This window comes from Cebus imitator, unplaced genomic scaffold (genome assembly GCF_001604975.1).
Source record: "Cebus imitator isolate Cc_AM_T3 unplaced genomic scaffold, Cebus_imitator-1.0 Scaffold178, whole genome shotgun sequence".
Lineage (NCBI taxonomy): Eukaryota > Metazoa > Chordata > Mammalia > Primates > Cebidae > Cebus > Cebus imitator.
In genome coordinates this window covers 3,678,011-3,696,958 of record NW_016107493.1, presented here as the reverse complement: position 1 = coordinate 3,696,958, position 18,948 = coordinate 3,678,011, and the positions used below count along the sequence as shown (strand labels likewise).

The window sequence follows — 18,948 nt, the reverse complement described above, 5'->3', positions numbered from 1 at the left end:
TTTTTTTTTTGAGACAGAGTCTTGCTTTGTCATCCAGGTTGGAGTGCAATGCCACTGTCTCAGCTCACTACAACCTCTACCTCCTGGATTCAAGTGATTCTCCTGCCTCAGCCTCCTAAGTAACTGGGATTACGGGTGCCCACCACCATGCCCAGCTAATTTTTTGTATTTTTAGTAGAGATGGAGTTTCACCAGGTTAGCCAGGCTGATCTCGAACTCCTGACCTCAGGTGATCCACCCACCTCGGGCTCCCAAAGTGCTGGGATTAGAGGTGTGAGCCACTGCACCCAGCTATGGATTTTAAATATTTTTCTAGCAATCATGACATCCCCGAGATCTTCGCCACTACCTGATTTTCAACTCCAAATCTCTAATTTTACCATTTCCCAGATCCATCAGTCACAAGAACCTCCCCCCACTCCACTTCTACATGCAGTCTAGGCCCCACACTGACACACTGACCTTGAGTCAGCTGAGGAGAAATAGACAGCAGTAGGGGAGTGATACAATACAATAGTGGACTAGCACCTCCTTCCTGTTTCTACCCAGCACAAGCAGCTGGGATGTCCTCCCCACACCCCCGTCAAACCAGGGAGGGGAACACATATGAGCCAGGCCTATGAATTTTACAGAAATAAGGATAAAATCAAAGGATGAAAGAAACATCCAAGGCCACACCAGAGATACTATCCTATTTCTTCTCAATTCACAAACCAATTCTCTTCTCATTAATGTTATCATTTAAAAACCACTTGAGATGTCTTGACTCCCACTACAGTGGTGGCAGACTGCCTGCTTCTCTCTATATATATCAAAAAAAAAGCAGCTCCCATTTCTCACAAGCTCTTAGGACCATGAACCAAAAGAATAAAACTCACCTTCTCCTTGTTTATCTTGCCTCGGCCCATGTAATCCCTCATGAGGAAAATTAATGAGGACACATCAGATTTATCCAAATCCTCACCGATCTCTGCCATCAGCACTCTGCAAACCAAACAAGTTCATTTAGTTAATTCAGACATCAGTCCTAAGACAACTCCAAGAGCCCATGCCTTCCCTATGCCAATAATTTATTAAAAGATTAGTTCTTGCCCCTGGGTGAATGTGTCCCTCTCTCATAAAACAGCAAGCCTAGATCACCCCAGGAAGAGATCTTAAGGGAACTCAAAAAAGAAAACTCATCCTTGCCCGTTTTCAATAGAAGATGGTACCTCCTTTGCCAATTAACAGCTTCTGAAAACAACTCAGTTAATGGAAACTTTCCTAAAGAATCCCCTAGCCCCCACCAGAAGTCATAGTGAAATGACTTAAGAACCCAAATGACTAACATAAAAGACAGAAATCGAATTCAAAGTAGCCTTATCATCTCTGTTTAACAAGCTCTCAGATGATGTTGATTCAAGGACCATACTTTGAATTGCAAAATGCTAAAGGAGCCTGGAGCGGTGCCTCATGCCCGTAATCCCAGCACTTTGGGAGGCCAAGGCGGGTGGATCACGAGCTCAAGAGATCGAGACCATCCTGGTCAACATGGTGAAACCCCATCTCTACTAAAAATACAAAACATTAGCTGGGCATGGTGGTGCATGCCTGTAATCCCAGCTACTCAGGAGGTTGAGGCAGGAGAATTGCCTGAACCCAGGAGGCGGAGGTTGCGGTGAGCTGAGATCGCGCCATTGCACTCCAGCCTCAGTAACAAGAGTGAAACTCCATCTCAAAAAAAAAAAAAAAAAAAAAAAAACAAAAAAAGAGATCGACACCATCCTGGCCAACATGGTGAAACCCTGTCTCTACTAAAAATACGAAAAAAATTAGCTGGGCATGGTAATGGGCACCTGTAGTCCCAGCTACTTGGGAGGCTGAGGCAGGAGAATCACTTGAACCTGGCAGGCGGAGGTTGCAGTGAGCCAAGACTGCACCACTGCACTCCAGCCTGAGCAACAGAGAGAGACTCTGTCTCCAAAAAAAAAAAAAAATGCTAAAGGTAAAAAACACCTGGGATATCCTGGCCCACTTCTGAACTTAAAGGGTACAGGCATCCAGATCACAGGGATTCTGAACTTAGGTGTTTTTGCCTAGAAAGCTTCTCCTGACTCAGTGGTGGCTGGATCTACCAATATACTTCCCGCTCCCCTCACCCCAGGAAGCAGACGTTGAGAACAAACAACCACAGTTTACTGGAGCGCCTAAGGACACCTTGTAGTTAGTATTGTTACCATGACATTGTCATCAAGGACATTTTCCCAGTTAGGCTCTCAGATTTTTGAGGATGGCGGATTTTTCATATTGTCCTAGAGCTTACCAAAACATCTAGCACATGCCAATACGCAACAAAGCCCACTCGACCAGATGAATAAATGAATCTAGCGCTCACTTTGAATAGCCCCACCTCTCTTCCCAGAGGGCCTAAGGATCTCCACTCATCATAGCAAGGAAATGGGAAATGGAGTGATTGCCCTACTCTATTCACTGAAACCCAGTTGGCGCCTCCCAGAAAGTTTGAAGTTTAGACATTCAAACTGATGGCTGGCCCGAGCTCAGTGGCTCATGCCTGTAATCTCGGCACTTTGGGAGGCTGAAGCAGGAGAATCGCTTGAACCCAGGAGGTAGAGGCTGTGGTAAACCAAGATCGTGCCACTGCACTCCAGCCTGGGTGACAGAGCAACGCTCCATCTCAATTAAAAAAAAACAAAAAACAAAAACAAACAAACAAAAAAACTGATGTCTGAATAGGTGGAAGATAAAAAACAACAACAACAATAATAATCCCTTGTATCTGTAGAATACTTCACAGTTTAAAAAGTACTTCACATAGTAAATTATCACAACTGATGCTCACTACACCTTATAAAGTTGGGTATTATTATTTTTCACTTTACAGGTAGGAAAACAAAGGCCCAACAAGATTAGTGATTGGCCCAGCCTGCCTGACCCATAACTTGTAGATCTGAGGCTTGAAACAGGTCTTCCAGCTACAGTGAGCTATGATCACGCCACTGCACTCCAGCCTCCGTGACAGAGCAAGACCCTGTCTCAAAAAAAAAAAAAAAAAGGAAAGAAAAAGAAAAGAAACAGGCTTATACCAACTTCAAATCTCATATACTTTCCAAAGTCCACACTGCTTTCAGCTCTCTTTAGTATAGTTCTTGATAATACATATCATCTCCAAATAGACATTATCAACATAATAAAAGGCTGGTGGTGGAGAGAAAAAACACCGGCTAGGCACAATGGCTCAGGCCTATAATTGCAGCACTTTGAGAGGCCAAGGAGCACAGATCACTTGAGGCTGGGAGTTCAAGACCAGCCTGGCCAATACAGCGAAACCCCGTTTCTACTAAAAATACAAAAATTAGCTGGGCATAGTGACACACGCCTATAATCCCAGCTACTCAGGCTGAAGCAGGAGAATCACTTGAAACCCAGAGGCAGAGGTTACAGTGAGCCAAGATCGCACCACTGCACTCCAGTCTGGGCTACAGGGCGAGACTTTGCTCAAAAAAAAAAAAAAGAAAAGAAAACATCAACTTAAGGTTACAAGTTATCTTCCTTTCTCAGTAGCTTCCCTGCCCCTCTGAACCTCTAAAGACATTAACGTATGAGCAAGACGAAGGAGCAACCCAAAGACTGTCAGAACTAAAGAGGACTCCAGTAGCCATTTCCTCTTTGAACTGAAGGGGCTTAGATTGGTTAACTGAGGAGATTTTTCAATTCAGGCTCTCCAGCAGCGCAGGAAGGCAGCCCACCCTGATAAACTTCCTCAGCAGGGGAAGGGCCAATGGGGATTCAGAAAGGATGATGGAGTTTCTACAAAGGTAGGAAGACCACTGTCAGACTTGTCATTTCCTTTCTTTGTACCAGAAATTACCAAAGACTGACTTCACAGAAATTTTTTTTTTCTGAAACGGAGTCACACTCTGTTACCCAAGCTGGAGTGCAACGGCACAATCTCGGTTCACTGCAACCTCCACCTCCTGGGTTCAAGCAATTCCCCTGCCTCAGCCTCCCGAGTAGCTGGGATTACAGGCACATGACATCACACCCAGCTAATTATTTTTGTATTTTTAGTAGAGACAGGGTTTCACTATGTTGGCCAGACTGGTCTCAAACTCAGGTAATCCTTGTGCCTCAGCCTCCCAAAGTGCTGGGATTACAGGCGTGAGCCACCGCACCTGGTCTGCAGATCTCACACTGTCAGAGGCTGGCAAGAATGACCAGCTTTTAATCGTTCCTATCTTTCTTCATGTCTTGTCATTCTATCCTTCAGGCAAACACATATCATCTGTCCTGTCCCTTCTACCTGCATATGATCCCAATTCCTTTGAGAAAGCATATTTCAGCTGGGGGCAGTGGCTCATGCCTGTAATCTCAGCTTTTTAGGAAGCCAAGGCAGCCGGATCACTTGAGGTCAGGAGTTCAAGATCAGCCTGGCCAATATTGTGAAACCCTGTCTCTAGTAAAAATACACACACATACACACACACACAAACAGCCCGCTGTGGTGGCATGCACCTGTAGTCCCAGCTACTTGGGAGGCTGAGGCAGGAGAATCGCCTGAACCCGGGAGGCAGAGGTTGCAGTGTGCCAAGACGCACCACTGCACTCAAGCCTGGGCAACAGATGTCTCAAGAAAAAAAACAAGAAAGCAAGTTTCAAGAATTTAAAGGGTTCACAGGAATGAAGTGACATCATCTGGCAGTTGGATAAGTGGGCAGAGAAATTAAAGTGGCTGAACTTCTTAGTGTTCTCGTTTCTGCCATTCAGTAAAGTCTGAGATACTTCACTCCCTCCCACCCATCCAGCCTCAGGAAGAGTTGATGAATTACCTGTAGTCCGAAATAAGGTGTGGGTGCCTGAGCAGGTGTTCCTCCACGGCTTTTCTGTCCATTTTCAAGATCCGCTTGAGCAGGTCAAATCGCCTCACTCTGTAGAGCAGTTCAGCCAAGCTCACGAGAGACAGCTTACCTCTTTCACGTAAAATATCCAGAAGGTCCCTGACATTAGGTGGAACCACATCTATAGCAACATCCCGGCACAAAAAGAGCAGCATCTCCTTCTCATCTGTGTCAAGTGCTTCTTCAACCTGATGGATGACCTCAGCAGACATCCTACTCTTAGGCTAGGAGAGCTCACAAGGGTCTACAGGAGTACAGCTCCAGGCCAGTCAACAGAAAGCCAGGAGGTAGTCAACTTCATTTCTGAGGGATGACTTCATTTCTTTCAGAATCCTTTCCAGTGGAGGAGTTCTGTGGTTAAAAGGGAATTTTTTTGAAAATTTTATCAAGCTAAGTTATGCCTAAGATTGAAAGTATGGGCTCTTCTTTTCTTGCTGGTCTCCCTGACCTAAGTAGATTAAGGTCACATTGTTAAGTCTATATTAAGGGATCCTTGGTAGACAGGGCCAAACACTCAGACTAATCCAAAAACCAAAAGATAGAGAAGAAAACCTACATTGTAAAGGAAATGAAGCAACATATGAAATCATCTCAAAGGAAACTCCACATGCTTTTTTCAGAATTCATCAAGTTGTAAAGCATGTTACAGAAAAAATTAAACTAAGAGGTTTACTCAGTTGTAAAAAATTACAACTAAGAGGTAGGAGGAAGAGGGAAAAGCCCAATGACTAAACGAGGGAAACTTGTGTCACCGGGCGAAACTTCCGCTTCAATGACTCCACCCACGTGGCCTTTAACAAACAGTGGAGAAAAGTTTCTGTCCATATGCCACTCCTTCATTCCTAGTTGCTCTTCTACAGCCCTTCACTCACACCTGGAAGCAGAAACCTCTGCTACCATCCTCCTAGACCCCAAGCCCTTTTCACAACTTCATCATGAATGCTCACAGGACCTGCCACCAAGTTGTCAGGTTTGGATCCCATCTTCAGACCCTGAGCCCCATGTAGGTGCCAGAGGACCTGACTCTCAATGCACTGCTACATGGCAGCAATTACCATCAGTGCTTCTGATGTTCTCAGTGGAACATCAGAAGTTATAGAGGATCTAGGGGAAGGTCTCACTCCTGGGATGGGGCTGGGTGAGAGGGGTAAGGAGCTCATGCCATGGGTGTGTTCTTATTTTTAAAAACTAATTTATTCATCTTTTTTCTTTTCTTCATTTTTCAGTACAACATGGGTGTGTTCTTAACTCTTTCCATTGGAACTCATATTTTTTTTCAAAATTTAAGTTGCTAACCTATCTAAGTTTCATAGCGAAAAATTACATTAAATCAGCTCTTGTGTTCTTTATCTGTTCCTATAAGGCAATATTTTAGGTTACAATCAAATTTATTAACAAAAAATAAGTGGAAACACTCCCCAACCCTAAATTGCTAATGGTTGCTTTGTATTTGTGTACAAATATATTTATGTATTTATCTAGCTGTATTTAGTGAAAAAAGTACTGAATCCATTTATTTATTTACATACAGTATCAGTCCACAAAAGATATGAAGTATCTTAAAATAAAAACACTTAAATAGAAAAGTTTTATATGAGAACAAGGGGAAAAAAATAGGTTAGAAATTTGAAATGGGTGTGCCCATTCATTCAAACTTCACTTAAATATGACTATTTGTAAATAACTGGAGAAATTAAATTTGCTAAGTTAAATATACTAAAATTAAATTTGCTCAATGAAAGTGGAAAAACTGGTGCTCAGACTATTTTACATTTTTTTTAATCAGAAAGATAAATGCTACTTTTATGTGTTCTGGAAAGCCCAAATCTATACTCGCAAGCCAGCAGTGCTTTAATCTCACCATCAGCTTCCCTGAAAAGGAGGTCAAGATAATTTCTATTATATTCACTAGTAGTCACAATTTTGTCAACAGTTGTTATTATAAATTAAACTATAAAATATTTATATACACAGGCTGGGCACGGTGACTCACTCCTGTAATCCCAGTACTTTGGGAGGCCTGGGCAGGCAGATCACAAGGTCAAGATATCAAGATCAACCTGGCCAACATGGTGAAACCCCATCTCTACTAAAAATACAAAACTTAGCTGGGCATGGTGGCGCGCACCCGTAATCCCAGCTATTCAGGAGGCTGAGGCAGGAGAATCGCTTGAATCCAGGAGGCGGAGGTTGCAGTGAGCTGAGATGGCACCATTGCACTCCAGCCTGGTAACAGAGCGAGACTCCATCTCAAAATAAATAAATAAATAAATAAAATTTTAAAAAGTATATGCCCTGAAGAAATAAAATAGACACAAAAATAAAATCATTAAACAAAAGAGTAAGAAATGAGATATTATACAAATTCACTAACATGTTTGAAAAAAAACCAAACAGAACTACTAGAAATGAAATGCTTAATTCTCTACTTTAACAGTCATCTAACTTTTGTAATTCCTAAATACCAACAATATGCCAAGAGTTAACAAAATTAGATAATCATTTTAAAAAACATTATCTGCTCAGTTTGTTTCTTCCAACCATCACACCCATGACTGCTTTCTGCCAGTCACACACACTCAGCAAGAGCACTGGCATATTTTTCCCACTGTGCTAACGGAGGTAGAGTTTGGCAGCAAATTCTAGATTACTCAGTGGTAGCATCTGGCACATTGAGAGAAAATATCAAAAGGAAACTACAGATCCCGTGTGGAGCCAGCCCACTCAGATGCAACAGAATATCAGTGTGTGTGTGTGTGTGTGTGTGTGTGTGTGTGTGCGTGCACGCGCACGCGCGCGCTGGGGTGATGTTGGGGGCAGTTCACTGTGGCTAGAGGTGGTGGGCATTTGAGAAAGGAAAGCATACTAGGGAGAGGTAGGGCTGGGGTCCAAATTATCATCACTTTATTGGGGTTTCTTTTAAGCCTAAGCCAAATTACTCTTAGACTAGGGAAGCTCACAAGGTCTTCAGTTTTTTGTAAAAAAAAAAAAAAAAAAAGGGTCCCACTGTGTTGCTTAGGCTGGTCTTGAATTCCTGGGCTCAAGCGATTCTCCTGCCTCAGCCTCCCAAAATGCTGAGATTACAGGTGTTTGAGCCACCACACCCAGATGAATGTGTTATTTAGAGCCCAGTAAAAGGACTTGTGCTCAGTTTCCCACCACACCCTGCCTGAGATGCCAGACTCAGTGTCCCATTCAATTCTTCTGAAGAGACATTTGCCATCACCTTACTCAGACGAAGGGCAAAAGGAATATCCAAGCCTAATTATTTTTCTTCCCTGCTTTCAAATATCCAATCCTCCTGACTGATCAAGATTCCATTAATTTCATTTCTCCCTCTGTTGTTTTCAGCAGTTCACTTTCCCTAGCCAGACAAAATTGGCAACTGTGTGTGTTTTCTAGAATTTTAAAGGAATTCCCCTTAACTCCCCTCACAGCATATTCTAATTTAATGACTATATCTCCCCTTCTTTTCCACACCCACACCCTGGTACAAACTGTCCCTGACCTTCACGACAACAGCAACGAAAACCTGAGACCAATTTCTGTTTCATTTCTCTTGCCGAAGTCATGAGACCATTGCCAATTATTATTCAAAATGACAACAAAGCTTAGGCAAGTCAGAGTTATCTTTCACACACTAGCTAACAGGAGCATCCAATTCTGGAAACAGAAATACTCCAGGCGTTTTTTGTAGAAATTACACTTAATACTGGTACTAAGAAAACTGCTGGAAGGGCTGGAGGAAGAGGCCCTGGGGTGTGGGATTCTAACAAAGACTCCTGGGAATACTGCAACGACCTTGCCTCAGCTAGGAAAGTGAGGATCAGGAGGCTGCCACTAGAACTGAGCTCAAAGACCCTCTGACAGTGAAAACCCAGGAGGCACATGCTGCAAACTCTGGCCAGCACTTTCAACTCTCGCCTTTTTGCCTCCTGACTGCCAGCCCTGCAACATCTAGGGTTACCAAGTCCCAGGAAACCCCTCAGTGCCAGGAAAACAGGGATGGTTGATCACTTCAGCACCCCTGCCTCAGACAGAGTGAGCTTCCACCACTCCTACACCTCGAGTAGCATGTAGTTCTGAAGGAAGAGAAAAGAGATACCATAATCTTACCACCACACCCTGGCAGTTTCCTGAGCTGGGCCCCTACTGGCTGCTCAGCAGTTTCATTTACAAGAAGACCCTGGTCAGCTCCTTTCCCACACCCTTCAAGAAGTGCTCCAACGTCCACCACTCTCTTCCATCCCAATACCACCCCCAGTGCCATTTCTCATAAGTGTATTAGGCACAAGCTCCTGCCACCTTCCACCTTTCCACTGCCCCAGCCGGTTCCTCCTGTCCCTCTGCTTGCCTAGGGCTAAGCCTCCCTCCTGTCTCTACTAAGCCCCTATGTCTACTCTCATCATCCTCTCCCTGCCTCCAGAGACAGCTCCTCACAGCTCATAAACATGTACAAGTCTCTTCCATCTTAAAAAATAAATAAAACCAAAACCCTCATAAAAGACGGAGGGTCCTCTAGACCTCATCCTTTCACTTTATTCCCTTTCACATAAAGCAGGGACCTTGTGAAGAAACAGTCTGTACTCAGTGCTTCAGTTTGTTCACCCACAATTCACTCCTCAATATGCCTCCACCTGGATCCCCTCATCCCACCACCTCCACTACACAGCGACACTCAGTCCTGAGCCATACTGGAATCTGAGGCAAAAGGGACAATCAGTAATACTGATGCTGTCTTTCTTTAAAATGTTGATATTTTGTTCATTATAGCTTTTTTGGCATTTATGTCTATTTTTTAAAATATTGCATTAAATAATCCCAGCACTTTGGGAGGCCGAGGCGGGTGGATCACAAGGTCAAGAGATCAAGACCACCCTGGCCAATATGGTGAAACCCCCTTTCTACTAAAATACAAAAATTAGCTGGGCATGGTGGTCCACGCCTGTAGTCCCAGCTACCTGGGAGGCTGAGGCAGGAGAATTGCTTGAACCCAGGAGGCAGAGGTTGCAGTGAGCCAAGATCTTGACACCGCACTCCAGCCTGGCACCTGGCAACAGAGTGAGGCTCTGTCTCAAAAAAAGAAAAAAAAAAAAATTGCATTAAAATATTACCTATCTTGATTACTGACTTTTTGACCACCCCCTTAAATGAACCCAAAGCGAGTGCCCCACTTGCCCCCACTGGTATCCCAGCCCTGATGACACAGCTCTTGTTGAGGCCTGGTGACCTAGTTGCCACATCCAAAAACTTAGAAGACCTCTTTCATCTGACTGCTCAACTCCAGCTGACACTGCTAATTAATCCCTCCTTGAAACTCTTCTCCCTTGGCTGAGCTCACACTGCTATATCCTACACAGACCCTCTCTAACTTCCTCCTACTCTTCAGCATTCTCTTTCTGCACCTGTGCCTTAAGTGCTGGTGTTCCCTACCATCAATCTCTCATCCAGACTCGTTCCTTTGGTCTTTCTGTTCCCCCTGCTTCTGACCTTACGCTCTCCAAATCTACCTTCTACCTAAGCGAACTTTCTAAAGTTCATGCTTGAACTGGCCAGGGGCAGTGGTTCACACCTGTATTCCCAGCACTTTGGGAGGCCAAAGCGAGCGGATCACTTGAGGCCAGGAGTTCAAGACCAGCCTGGTCAACATGGCAAAACCCTGTCTCTACTAAAAAAATACAAAAACTAGCTGGGCATTGTGGCGCATGCTTGTAATTCCAGCTACTCAGGGGGCTGAGGCACAAGAATCTCTTGAGCCTGGGAGGTGGAGGTTGCAATGAGCCGAGATTTCGCCACTGCACTCCAGCCTGAGCAACAAGAGTGAAACTCCATCTCGAAAAACAACACAAAACAAAATATCTCTATTAAAGCACTTAACACACCTCGCTGGTACCCAGCCTTAGCCCTAACCAGGTGTCAGCAAATCAGTTAAGTTTAGTCAGGCTTCTCAACCTTTCTCACAGAACACAACGCTGCCTCCAAACTATCTGGTAACAAAAGCACATAATGTTCCTTGTAATCAGTAGCAAAGCATCCAGCATGACCAGCTAAGCCACCCAAGGACATACTTAACATTCCCTTCTTTGCACTGCTTCTCTATCTGAAGCAAGGTCATAGTATGGCACAAAACATGTCATGTCCAATGAGCCATGGCTCATTAAATGCAAATGTCATTTCTTAGCAACCCACAAAACTGAGCAGCAATGGAGGAACCTATCTTGCCAGCTGCAGAAAGTAGCATGCATACCTGGGACTTTCAGGCGTCTGGGAAGCCCCAGTGGTGATATGAACATGAAACACTTCAAAGTGTCACCCAGAAGTTTCTAAAAGAAGAGTTGCACAATTCTGGGTAAGGTAGAATATGGCCATCTCCCAGAAGTTTTGTACATTCATCCTGAACATAATTCACCTTCCTCCTCCATTGGTGTGCAGAACCTATGGATGTTGGCTGTTTGTATTGCAATTCAAACAGATAATATGATGACCCCATTTTTCCTGCCCCATCTGTGGGCATTTTAAACCTAAGATAGTGCATGAAATGTCATTTTATGCCCCCTTCAAAATATTTAAATAAGGATGTGTAATAATAAATCATCTTGTGGTCCCTGATTTCTGTAATAACTGTAGATACATACTCAAACATAGTCTAGAAGATCATGAACTGAGGTTAAAGCCTATATGCATCCCAACTTGGGATGTTACCAACCATTATTACATATCAGTGGCTAAAAACATGCATTAAAGAGGAGAATCACTTGAACCCAGGAGTCGGAGGTTGCAGTGAGCCGAGATCGCGCCACTGTACTCCAGCCTGGTGACAGAGTGAGACTCTGTCTAAAAAAAAAATTAAAAAGACAAAACAAACAAAAAGAGCCCACGTTATCATAACGGCCCTACCCTGGCCCACAGGCTTCCTCCAGTCAGGCTGTCAGTTGCTCTTGTCCAAACTGTCTTGACTTGAAGTGACCTGTGCAGGTAACTTTTCTGAGTCCTCCTCAACCATATTTTGGGATTATGGGGACAAGAAGCAAGTTTAGATCCATTTCTATGTCCTCGGCACCCAGAACTCTGCCTGGCCCAGATAAACTCAATAAATGTTGGTGGGATTATACTGAATTAAAGGCAAAGAGGCATTGCAGTCCATAAACATGAGTTTAATTAGCCCCTGGGGCTCTACAGGGAAGAAATAACCAGACTCCAAGAGTCCCCAGAGTCCATGCCTGGTATTTGAAAGAGCAACACGCCTCTGAGTGTTGTGAGTGCTCCAGAGCCTCGACCTAGGGCCGGAAGCGAGGACTCAATCCTTTTCTGCCGGTATGGGGGACAGTGCCCAGACGTCCCAGGAGCCCAGAGCAACAACAGCCCAGGGGTGGGGGTCAGGCAGGATTCTCGGTCTACTCACGCCCGGGCAAGGAGCCGGCTCTTCCTACGGGATCTCCGCCGGAACCAACTCCCACCCTCGCCGGACAAGCTCCGACCTGCCGCTCCACAAAACTGGAATTGGAAATGCTCCAGATGGGACAAGGAACAGGGACAGAAATCAAATGCATCAACAGGTGGCCTCGCCGGCGGGAGTCCAAAACTTCTGCCTGTGAGCGCCTTCGCACCTAATCCACGGCGCCCACCGGTGACACGTTATCACAGAAGACGTGAATTCTCGAATCCTGTCTACAGAATTCCCCGCCCCCGTGCAGCTGAAACTGCACAGGCCCACACGCGTCTCTGGGTGGTCAAACGGCTTATGCATAGCTCAGGAAAGCTAAGTGCGGTCCCACCAGGACTGAGTAGGTACCGCCGCAGTGCCCCCACCACCAACGGGGAGCTGCGGTAGGACCTCCGACGCCCCAGGGGCCTAGGCAATTTCCGCTTCAGCTTCCTGGAAGCCCCTAACCAAGACTCGAAAAACTGCATGCTATTCTGCCCACCCTGGGTCGCGCAAGACTTTCGGGGGGAGGGGGAAACCCAAGACCCTGCAAATGGTTTCACCTGGGAAACCGGTATAAGGAAGCAAGTAATACTGCGTTAAAAGAAGGTCAAATGTCAGTTACAAACCGAAACGTAAAACCAAGTCGCTAAAGAAAGGTTTTAACCAGGACATGTAACCCAAAAACTGTAAGTAAAACAAGTATTAACAAAACAAGAAAATTTATATAAAGCAAACGGTAAACATTCAAAATTCCCTTTTCAACCCAGTGTTTTTTGTTTAGATCTTGGAGTTGAGCCAAGTTTTTTTCGTTCAGCGAAACTTTTGTAAGGTTATTTAGGGGAACCACCAACCTAAAAGGGTCAAAACTCCGTTCCTCTTATCTGAAATCTCTATCTAAAGCAGGTCAAACCTTTCAGAGGCCCCTCTCAGTTCTAGATTATCGCCGTCTGCCGTTGTCCTAAAAGCTTTTCATACGCTATCCCCCTATTGGGTTCACTCGCTTAAGAACAAATTTCAAATGTCAACCAATTAAAATATTCGCATAATCTCTGGCGTCCTTGAATTTACTTCCTGCTCCATGGAGCCAAAAACTGATTCTGAATTTCAGTGGTCTTTGTTCTTCTATTGTGTGGCACTGCTAATATTAAAAGAAAGTGGCCTTCTGTCCAAATCCGGACACCCTCAAGCAAGAACATCCTGAAGCCATTTTACATTTCCCAGTCCTTTTGAAGGGGTGGAAGAGTGGCAGAAACAGGTTCATTTTATGGCTCTAAAAACTTCATCAGTCAAACATTCTCAGCTTTTCCAAGGTAAGCTTTCCTTGCAATTGGGCAAAATAGACATTAAACTGCTCTGGAAAATAACTGCCCTGACCACGCTACTGTGAAATTCCCGCCCGGGCGGCGGCTCCCCCTGGGTGAGGTCGAGCGCGCGCACACACAACCTTTGGGAAAGTCCACATTCTCAACAACTTTTGAAAAGAAAACGGCCAATCTTCTCAACAGTTCACCCCAAGAACTGAACTCTTAAGATCATCTAAAGCAAAGTTTACACGACGCTGAGGAGCCGCCACCGAAGCTCGCGAGTGGCCTCTGGGGCTGCGGCTGCAGGGGGTGGCCAGAGTTGGCCAAGGGTTATTTCCGGTGGATCTGGTCAGTCGGCGTGCAGCTAGGACCTCAATGGCCCAGATCGCCCGTTTCTGGGAATCCGGGGCGCCGTTGCGTGTAGCAGGGGTGACGCGGCTCCGAGCGGGGCGGAAGCGGAAGAGGGGGCGTTCCGCCCAGCGCTGTGCCCGCAGTAAACAGATAAGCAATCTACAAAAGTGACTCAGGCTGGCAGGGCGCGGTGGCTCACGCCTGTAATCCCAGCACTCTGGGAGGCCGAGGCGGGCGGATCACGAGGTCAGGAATTCGGGACCACCCTGGCCAACATAGTGAAACCCCGTCTCTACTAAAGATACAAAAAATTTTCCGGGTGTGGTAGCGCGCCAGGTACTCGAGGCAGGACAATCGCTTGAATTCGGGAAGCGGAGGTTGCAGTGAGCCGAGATCGCATCATTGATCTCCAGCCTGGGCGACAGGGCGAGATTCCCTCTCAAAAAAAAAAAAAAAACAAACCTCAGTCGGTTCGAGAAGCCCCCCCTATTCTCCTGGCCACTACGAGAAACCACCTGCGGTTTCCCGGAGCGTGGGGCTGTGAGGAACTGCCAGGGGTGGGACCAAGACGCGCGGCGGCGCTGGGCCTGCTGCAACGCTGAGGCAGAGCCAGGAGTCTGGGTTCTGGATGTGGCACAGCTCCCGCGCCTGCGGCGCGGGGTCGAGCGCGGGACACGTACCGTCCTGTCGCGGCCGGACTCTCCTGCCGCTGCCACCTCAGCCTTCGCTCCGTCAGACTCCCGGCAGGCGCACGCAAGATGGAGGCAAAGAAACCGAAAGCCTGGAAGCGGACTTGGTGCTGCTGGGCGATAGCTGTTCGTGGCGTTTCCCTTCCACGCCCCACCCCCTCCCGTGGTCCTTGGATAGCCCTGGACTTTGTCTCAGCTGTTACTGGACAAAAGTCCAATCGCCGGCACTCACTGTGTTAGACCGAGTCCCCACCCCCCCTATCCCCGGGAGTCCTTTTGAGTCGTCTGTGAGGCCGCCGGCTGGCTGTTTCTTGCTGTGGCTTGTGTATTCGGCAACCGCGGATGTCGACACAAATTGCACGCGTTACGCGTAAACGCTGCGAGTGTTTATGATTGATGTCTGGGAGTCATAGCAGACTTGAACGAGCTTTGTAGTTTTTTTGTTTTTTGGTGTTTTGCGCGCGCGCGTGTGTGTGTGTGTGTGTGTGGTTTTCTTGTTTTTCTTCTTGAGACAGGGTCTCGCTCTGTCGCCCAGGCTAGAGGGCAGTGGAGCCATCACGGCTCACTGCAGCCTCGACTTCCCGCGCTCAAGCCATCTAGCCACCTCAGCCTCCCGAGTAGCTGGGACCACAGGTGCAGGCCACCAAGCGCGGCTAATTTTTTTTTTTTTTTTTTAGTAGAGATGGAGTTTCACCATGTTGGCCAGGCTGGTCTCCAACTCCTGGCCTTAAGTGATCCTCTCTCACGCCTGCCTCCCAAAGTGCTGGGATTACAGGCGTAAGCCACCGCGCCCCACTACGTTTTTATTTATTCCTAATAACTACTTTATTGTGATTCTTAAAGAGCTTTAACTTTTCTTGAAATAATTTTAAACTTACAGGAAAGGTGATGAATCAAATACCAAGAGAAACTAACCCCAGGATGGCAGGAAGAGTTCGGGACTCACCCCTAGTGAAACTGAAAATTATTTAAAACAACAAACAACCATTAACCATTTAAAGCCTCCGAAATGGCCCTAAGGGCAAACAGCAAATGAAGAAACATCTGTTTTTAAAAATCTATGAAAACTCTTGCATCAGAATGCCAGTCTGTGGTATTTAAACCAAACCTCTCCCTTTGTTCAGCAAAACAGACTCCACTCCAGACTGCTGCAACCAAGAACCTCTCTCTTCCCAGTAAGAGACCAGCATGTCAGCATTTCTCATTTTGCCCCTAATTACCTGATGCTGAAGCTAGATCCTGGGGGAGTGTGGGGGAGTGTGGTGGAGAGGCGGGACATTCCTTCATCCATCCAGAGGCTCAGCGTTGGGTGGAGTGCTGAGACACAAGAGGAGACTTAGCTCTTTTTCTCCATTACTCTCACACCATATTCACCCCCAACTTTTTTTTTCCCCACGAGAGTTATATTCCGATTTTGATTAATCTTCAGTACATATGCTATTATAATCATGTAAACAGTAGTCACAGGCAAGTTATGTACCAAACTATAATTACTTTTCCTTTCCTACACAACTTTTAATTTTTTCTGGAGTTAATAATTGCCTTGTTTTGTTGGCTTTTCCATGTAATTTCTAAACTCTATCAGTTATCCAAGTTTGGTTTTCTGTTTGTTTTTGCGACAGGATCTCACTCCAGGCTGGACTACAGTGACCTGATCACAGCTCACTGCAGCCTCAACCTCCTGGGTTTAAGTGATCCTTCTGCCTCAGCCTCCTGAGTAGCTAGCACTACAGGTCCTAGCATGCCACCATGCCCAGCTACGTGTGCCACTACAGGTGCCACCGTGCCCAACTAATTCTGTAAGAAAAATTTTGTAGAAGCGGGGTTCATGGGTTGGGGGATTCTTGCTATGTTGCCCAGGCTGGTTTTGAGCTTGCCTCAAGTGATTTTCCTGCCTAGATCTGTCAAAGCACTGGGATTACAGGCATGAGCCACCACTCCTGGCCATTCTTATTTTTTTGGTACATCAAGAAAATTTTATTACAGATCAGCACTTGTCCTTAATTTGGAAATTTTTATTCAGGAACACTTAGCTTAGCACTTCCATCACCATCTCCAACCCACCCTATCCCATTTCTGATTGTCAGTGAAACCATCAAAGTGGATTTACCCCAGGCCCACCTTGCATGCCCACTAATTCTTACCACTTCAACACATTCCAGTATGACTTCTGACCCAGCATATGCATATGTCATTCCCTGAAGGCTTTTTCTGGCTGACATTGGAAGTCCATATTGTCATCCTACTTGGCAAACCAGTAGGGGCAAGCGTTTAACCCCTTACCCCCTGTGCCATCCCTATCCTTTGGCTTCAGCAGCCCTCAAAGAATGACTGTATATACCTATGTTAACACTTCCACCTGCTGTCCACTTTCCATTTGCATCCCCTTACAATCAGCCACCCCTTAGGCTTAGGGATGTGCATACTTGCAGTACAGCTTGTCCCTGGAGTATGGACTTGGTTAAGAGGCCAATTAGGCCCTGGTGGGAGGCTCAGGCTCTTTGAGTAGAGACCTTCAGGTCTTGGGTACCCAGAGAGGGTTTTCTGAGACAGTGTCTTGCTTTGTTGCCCAGGCTGGAGTGCAGGGATGCATGTTGGCCAAGCTTGTCTTGAACTCCTGACCTTGAGATCCACCTGCCTCAGCCTCCCAATCCTTTTTTTTTTTAATTTGAGATGGAGTCTTCCTCTGTTGCCCAGACTGGAGTGCAGTGCTGTGATCTCAGCCCACTGCAACCTCTGCCTCCCGGGTTCAAGCGATTCTCCTGCCTCAGCTTCCTGACTAGCTGAGATTACAGGCATGAGCCACCATGCCCAGCTAATTTTTGTATATTTAGTAGAGACAGGGTTTCATCATGTTGGCCAGGTTTTAGATATAGATTCTCTAAATAAGGCAAGATTTGCAAGATTTCTAATCTGGTAGAATATAAGGCAAGTATGAAAATATCTGAGTTACAGACCAGGCACGGTGGCTCACACCTGTAATCCCAGCACTTTGGGATCACCTGAGGTCAGGAGTTCAAGACCAGCCTGGGCAACATGGTTAAACCCCGTCTCTACTAAAAATAACAAAAATTAGCCAGGAATGGTGGCGGGCATCTATAATCCCAGCTACTCAGGAGACTGGAGCACAAAAATTGCTTGAACCAGAAAGGCAGAGGTTGCAGTGAGCCAAGATCACACCATTGCACTCCAGCCTGGGTGACAGAGTGGCACTGCATCAAAAAAAAATTTTTTTTAAATCTGACTTATAAGGTAAAGCAAGATATGTTTTATTAGGAGAGTACAAAATTCTGTGTGTTTTAAAAAATTTAATGACAATTTTGTTTTATTTTTTGTAATTCTTTTTTTTTTTTTTTTTTACTTTTAGGTTCAGCAGTACGTGTGAAGATTTGTTATATAGGTAAACTCATGTCATGGGGATTTGTCGTACATTTCATCACCCTCTCAGGTGTTAAGCCTAGTACCCAATAGTTACTTTTTCTGTTCTCTCCCTCCTCCTATCCTCCACCCTAAAGTAGACCCCAGTGTCTATTTTTCCCTTCTTTGTGTTTGTGAGTTCTTAACATTTCACTCCCACTTATAAGTGAGAACATGCAGCTTTTGGTTTTCTGTTCCTGTGTTAGTTTGCAAAGGATAATAGCCTTCAGCTCTATCTATGTATCTATGTTCCCTCAAAAGACAAGATCTTGTTCTTTTTTTTTGAGACGAAGTTTCGCTCTTGTAATCCAAGCTGGAGTGCAATGGCATGATCTCGGCTCACCGCAACCTCCAGCTCCCAGGTTCAAGTGATTCGCCTGCCTCAGCCTCCCCAGTAGCTGGGACTACAGGCATGCGCTACCACGTCTGGCTAATTTTGTATTTTTAGTAGAGAGGGAGTTTCTCCATGTTGGTCAGCCTGGTCTCAAACTCCCGACCTCAGGTGATCCACCTGCCTCAGCCTCCCAAAGTGCTGAGGTTACAGGTGTGAGCCACTGTGCCAGGACGATCTTGTTCTTTTACTTATGATTGCATGGGCAATTTAGAAGAGGAAAAAAATAATTATCAAGAATCAAACTGGCCGGGTGCGGTGGCTCATATCTATAATCCCAGCACTTTGGGAGGCCAAGAAGGAGATGAAGAGATCGAAACCATCCTGGTCAACATGGTGAAACCCTGTCTCTACTAAAAATACAAAAAAATTAGCTGGGCGTGGTGGCACGCACCTGTGGTCCCAGCTATTCGGGAGGCTGAGGCGGAAGAATTGCTTGAACCCAGGAGGCGGAGGTTGCAGTGAGCCAAGATTG

At 45.8% G+C, this 18,948-nt stretch overlaps 1 protein-coding gene across 8 annotated transcripts in view; it reads right to left on the bottom strand.

Moving 5' to 3' along the window:
* CFLAR (CASP8 and FADD like apoptosis regulator) overlaps nt 1-14,989 on the bottom strand; it is a 41,722-nt gene extending 26,733 nt beyond the window's left edge. The window contains exons 1-4 of one of the 8 annotated variants that reach the window (XM_017545262.2): nt 12,298-13,867; nt 11,143-11,218; nt 4,827-5,246; nt 879-984 (exon numbers count right to left, since the gene is read on the bottom strand). In XM_017545262.2, the coding sequence (XP_017400751.1) occupies nt 879-984; nt 4,827-5,107 (387 nt within the window). In that variant the 5' untranslated portion in view covers nt 5,108-5,246; nt 11,143-11,218; nt 12,298-13,867. The other 7 variants (XM_017545266.1, XM_017545268.2, XM_017545265.2 and 4 more) reach the window with 7 other exon arrangements.
* Nucleotides 14,990-18,948: the final 3,959 nt, after the last annotated feature.